We start from the raw sequence: 6,000 nt of genomic DNA on the forward strand, positions 1-6,000 counted from the left end.
TCACTTGAAAGAAAAGTTGAAATATGTCATTTAAAAATACAGAAATCTCTATCTGATCATCTGACGTGAGCCCTCTTTTTTTGCTTGATCACAGAATGTCAGTGATGATTCTAACCCTGTTTCCATTGGAGGCTCTTTAAACACACACACACACACACACACACACACACACACACACTGATGAAAATCACTCCGTAGTTTGTTCCACACATTTGGATTTACTTTAGAAAACGCCCAAGTGCTTGTTAATCTCAGACTTGGGACTCCATTTGTTGTAATGAAGGAATTGCAGGGCACGAGTCCCTTTCCCCCCCACAAAGCTCCAGAGTCTGTTGTGGAGGAGACTTCAGATTCTTTGATACCGACCTGGAGCAAGGCACCAAAGGGGACCTTCTCCTGCCCGCTGCATGGAGGACCTTTTATTTCCTTTTATTAGGAGCAGTGTTTCCATATGCTTCCAGGTGAAAGCATTGAGATATTTTTTTTCTCTAGAAGGAAATGCTTTTATTTGAAACTAGGTTTTGAGATTTAATCCATTTTTTCCTGTTGATCATTGAACACTGTGATGTTGCAGTCTTTTCTTTTTTCTTTTTTTGCTTTTTCTTGCCATGTCAGATATGTGGCTGATGTAGTTTCTCCTTCCAGAAGACCTTGGTAATATTGTATTAATATAAACACTGCTTATATTTTATGGATCATCTGGTACAACCTTTCATTTTCAAAAAGAAAAAGTCAGGCTTTCTGGGATAACTATACCATATATCATGTTTTGTACTTTGTGTTCACCGTCAGATAATCAAATGTCTTATAGCTCTAAAGGCTGTTTTTATTGTATTTAAAGGTACTTTGTAAGAAAGGACTTCCCTGGTCCCATTTAAAGCATATCATTAACATAGGACATCAGTTGTGACCACATTACATTGCATATTAATTGAACTGTTTTTTTAATTAAACCCTTTATTTGTACTTTGTAATTTTATCTGAAGTATGTCCTACCAGTACATCACTGTACTGCTTATTTCACTTAACTTATGTTTTTGCTCATCTCCCTATCTTCCCATTCCCTCAGTGTATCAGGATTAAAAGTATTTAAATGCAGGACTGTCTTCTCCATCTCAATAGACTTTAGATGTATCAGAATTACAAGAGAATTCTTATGTATAGGAATTCAAGGAACTGAAGGGTCTCAGGGTGGGGAAAACTGATGTTTTTGTAATAAAAGTATCTAAAAGTGAGAATCCCCGGGCTTTTCTTCTCCTATAGTTTGATTTATTTTCACAGTGGGCATTTAAAAAATGAAATGATAAAAACCATAACCCTGAACAAAAAAATTAACCCATTTAACCTACTCTTGTTCAGCAATGCTGCCCCCCCTCTTTTTTAATTCTAAGTTGAAAGTGTTTTGCTGACAAATATTTTGTTAAATTAAGTTTCCCTTTGTAGTTTAAAAAAGCAGAATCAGCTTTTAAAAGGAAAAGCCATGTTCAGGGCAAAGGAAATTGAGTTTGAGACCTCACCTATTTTTAGCTCATTGTACTTTTTTTCTACAGTAACTATAGTAGTCTTTCCTTAAATTAGTCTATATCCAGAATCATCATTAACTTCTATTTCAGTCTATATGCAATATTAGGATAAACATTTATTTGTACTGTTTGTAATGCCCTGCTTCTAAATAAAAATGGCCATTATTCTTAATGTTCTTGATTTTATAGAAACAGATAATCAGGAAGATAAATCAGGAAGAGATGAGGAATCCAAAGATCAAGGTAATGACGTGTTCTTATTGTTGGTAGTTTCCTTAAAGATGTCCTGCTCTAAAAGAAATCCCTGGGCAATGCTGACATTACCAGAATTCATAATATACATTATTTATATTGAATTAATTTTCCTTGCAGAGAGGGGCACAAATCCTCATGATTACAGATATCACTTGCGAATGTGGGCCAAGGAGAAAGATGCCAGAAACGAAACAATCAGAGATCTCCCTAAGATGAGTCAGGTAGAAAGTTACTGGAGAATCTATGGATTTAAAATTATGTCTTTGAAGGAGATTTTTAGAATGTTAGATTAAGTTAGCAAGTTTGAAAACTTTAGTGCTGTAACTTTTTTATTGAGTTGTTATGTAGGTAGATAGGTATGTTGGTATGTATTTGAGGTATTATTATTCCCTTTAAGGAAAATTGTCATGTTATCAGGACTAAGGAAGAAACTGAAGTGATTTGACCTGTGCCATATTTGAATAATATTACTTTTGAAGGATAATTTGTTATAGGATAATTTATTACAGTAGAGGTGAGAGTTTGAAGCTTGAATCTCTTCCTTTTCTTTTTGCTCACTCATGCTCTCTCCCTCCCTATAAAATGGACTGAAAAAACATACCCTTATAATTTGCACTCAACATTTGCATTCCATAAAATTATGGAATGACCAAAACAATCAAAAAGTATCTTCTTTATTGAGAGATTATTTTAACTCTTACATCAGCATCACTGAAACAAGGATAGAAGAGATATATTGAAAGGATGCCAAATACTACGACGGTGATAACAGAAAAAATGAATTAACATCTTGTTTAGCTTTTTAGCATTATGAATAAAATATACAAAACAAAGTAGACTCTATACATATTATATAAGATAACTTGGTATACAATTTATGATTATGGAAAATAGCTTTAAATTCACCCCAATCTAAAAATAGAAGTACATTTTAAAATTAAACATCATTAATATACTCTGTTGTACATGCACACTTACCTCCATTCTAATTGTCTAAACCAGATGACTTTCTTACAAAGTGAAAATATTATGTATTTTATCATTGGTTGATGAATTTGACCAACAAATTTTAGAGTTAAAGACTCGGTCATATGGTATCAATGCCTATAAATATATCGCAGCTACTAGTAGGTGTTTCTGGTCTGCATTATTAATATGTAATACTTTATTATCTAGATTTTTACAATATTAATATCTCAAATGGGAATTTACGATGCTATGGCTGGGATGTTAACTTGAGAGGATTAAGAGAACATCTATTAGAAGTGGACATTAGCTTTGCATTTTCTGTTTGAAGATTTTTCACCTTATTAATTGCCATCATATGTCTTTCTTTCTTTTAAGGAACAGTTTATAGAATTGTGCAAGACCCTATATAACATGTTCAGCGAAGATTCTTTGGAGCAAGAACTATACCATGCCATTGCCACTGTTGCCAGCCTTCTCCTACAAATTGGAGAGGTTGGCAAAAAGTTTTCTAATCAGCCTGTTAAAAAGGACCCTGTAAGTAAAGAGTCTCCAGCTTCTGATCAAAGTCAGAGTTCAATTCTAGAGCAATATTCTCAGGCTACTCCAGAAGGCAAAGCTTCTGGAGACATTCAAATTGAGAAAAACCAACAGGGAAATCAGATTTTTGTAGATGGAGGAGGTGAAGGTCCAGGATCACCCATACAGTTGTTTTCAGATGATGAAACTAAAGATGATATGTCCATGTCTTCATATTCTATGATTAGCACAGGCTCCTTACAGTGTGAAGATATTGCGGATGATACGGTTCTAGTTGGTTGTGAGGCAGGCAGCTCAGCTGCACGATGTGGTAGCACCATTGATACAGACTGGTCCATCTCCTTTGAACAGATCTTAGCCTCTATCCTTACAGAATCAGTCTTAGTAAACTACTTTGAGAAGAAAACTGATGTTGCACAGAAAATCAAGGAGCAAAGGAAAATTGAAAGACAATTCAGTTCATCCAGTGATTATGAACTCTCCTCAGTATCAGGCTGAACTTGAGGAATAAGGCAAAGATTGGGCAAGAGGCAGGTCTAGGAACCTAATGGGTGGACAGGTTTTTTTTTAAACCAACACCAGTAACTATGCATTAATTAAAGGAACTGAATAAGGAGTTTATCATACCGATTCTTTGATATGTGAGCTTCCCTGGAGGATAACTTGCTTGCCGAAATAACATTAAATTCTTAAAAGCATGAAAGGATAGAATTGAATAGCCTCTCGGGTTAAAATTACTATAGTAAATTATGCATGTGTGCCTCTGCTTGTCTTTCTGTAATGCAGCTTAATTTCAGGCACACCTATGCTATAGCTCCCTTTTCTTTGGATTTCTTGGTAATTATTTAGAAGTGCAGCCCTGCTTTCTATCTTTTCCCTGTGTCCTAACACAGACATTCAAAATGCTGTAGATATTCCTGCCTAAATAAACCTTGCTAGGAATTGATAAATTCAGTGAAGTAACTTGTTGAATGTAAATATGTTGTATTCTCTTACTCTTGGCATCTTGCAATTCAAAATGCCCCAATGTCTTGGGACAGCTGGTTTCTATCCCAAGTGATTCATTAATATTAATCAGTACAGTATATAACTTTCAAAATTTCAAAGACAGATATTTACTAATATCTTTTAGCCCCTTTTTAACTCTTCAGTGCCATGTTCATTTTTAATTTCCCTGAAAGAAAGGAGTGCAATAGCCATTGAGAATGGAGCAGAGTCCTGAGGATCACAAGACACAAAAGACTTAATTGTCTGACCATTTTATTGTTTCTTCTTAATTTGAGATCGTACATAGCCTGAGCTAATTACTTATAGTCTGTTATCTTTGATTGCTGGCATAATTAGAAAGCCTCTGTAAGTCATGTTTTTCTCTGTGATCTGAAGTAGGTCTTTTTTGTTTGTAAATACATCCATAGGAAATGCAAATGTAAATGCATAACTTACTTGCTATGTGGTGACCCAAATGTTGTATACATCATTTGAATTGCAGTACAAGGGAAATATTGCAATTGTATATGTAATGTATATTAATAGGTGAGGTTTAGATCACCTCGTGTTCTGATGGTGTAGTATAAATATTCAGATACAGGACCCATCCTCTACAAAATCATTTGTGGATTGGAAGAAAACTGGAGCTCCATTTTGGATTGATAGCTTCCCTATGGGAAGGCATTCACTCTCAAGAAGCATTATTTGTTTATATTTGTATACATGCTCTGTACACTAGTTGCATGAATTACATTTAAATTGTATAAATGCCGTGTATGGTAATTGCTGAACCAGCCATTAGTGTTGTTACATTGGCTGTTCAGAAGGAGAAAAGTCTAAAGATCTTGAATATGTATATCCATGGAATACACCAGTAGGTGCAATATCCAGTGTTATTCTGATTGTGGCGTATTCTGTATATTTAAGTCTCAAATTTCCTATTCATGTATCTGAAAGCAGATAATAATGACATTAGCTTTTACTAATTCTTGATAATTTATTATGTTTTAATTATATATTTACACACAAAAAACATACATGTAATTTTACATCATTTGTCTGATCAATCATGTATAAATTCAATAAATGAATCAAACCAGTCATAAATTTGTTTTCATTTTAATTTATCATCAGATTATCTGCTTAAGATAAATGCTATTATGTTCCACATTTCATTTTTCAAATACATAGCAAAAGCTCTGTAAGTAATTAAATACGATTTAAATCCTGACTTAATTAGGCTAAAGCTTAACTCAACTTTTTAATGTTATGGGTTAGCTTTGAGATTTGCAAAAGTAGTGCCTTTCATAATGGGAAGAGACCCATTAATGCTTTTTCATTCATTGACCTAGGACATTTATACAGTTATTATCTGAGATAAGGATAAACTTTTTTCAACTTCTCATTCTAGACTGGTGGTCATCTGATCAATGTTTTAAGAACCTTTTTGTTGATATTTTACAAGATTAAAAGAGTTGGGTTACTACTACTTTGGAAGATTTGTCCAGATTTCCTATTCCTTTTAGATCTTCACAGCTATCTCCTGCAATAATTTTTGCATGCAAACAATTGGAACAAAGATGCTATGTGACTCTGCTCTCATCCCAAATCCACATTCCAACACTGAATAGCATTACTTAATAGTTATACATTATATCTGAGCTAAAAAATTTAATACCACATGATCTGTTACCTGGCTGCCTAAGCCATTCTCTCTCAAAACCATAAT

At 34.0% G+C, this 6,000-nt stretch overlaps 1 protein-coding gene across 4 annotated transcripts in view; it reads left to right on the forward strand.

Annotated features, from left to right (window-relative positions):
• The window catches only part of TBC1D9B (TBC1 domain family member 9B), a 42,604-nt gene extending 37,226 nt beyond the window's left edge, over positions 1 to 5,378 (forward strand). For all 4 annotated transcript variants that reach the window (XM_087955189.1, XM_026686365.2, XM_087955191.1 and 1 more), the window contains 3 exons: positions 1,713 to 1,766; positions 1,896 to 1,999; positions 3,123 to 5,378. In XM_087955189.1, the coding sequence (XP_087811315.1) occupies positions 1,713 to 1,766; positions 1,896 to 1,999; positions 3,123 to 3,782 (818 nt within the window). In that variant the 3' untranslated portion in view covers positions 3,783 to 5,378. The remainder of the gene's footprint in view (positions 1 to 1,712; positions 1,767 to 1,895; positions 2,000 to 3,122) is intronic.
• The last annotated feature ends 622 nt before the right edge of the window (positions 5,379 to 6,000 follow it).

This window comes from Notechis scutatus, chromosome 2, assembly GCF_049901735.1.
Source record: "Notechis scutatus isolate UNSWTSFEM ecotype Mainland chromosome 2, rNotScu1.2, whole genome shotgun sequence".
NCBI lineage: Eukaryota > Metazoa > Chordata > Lepidosauria > Squamata > Elapidae > Notechis > Notechis scutatus.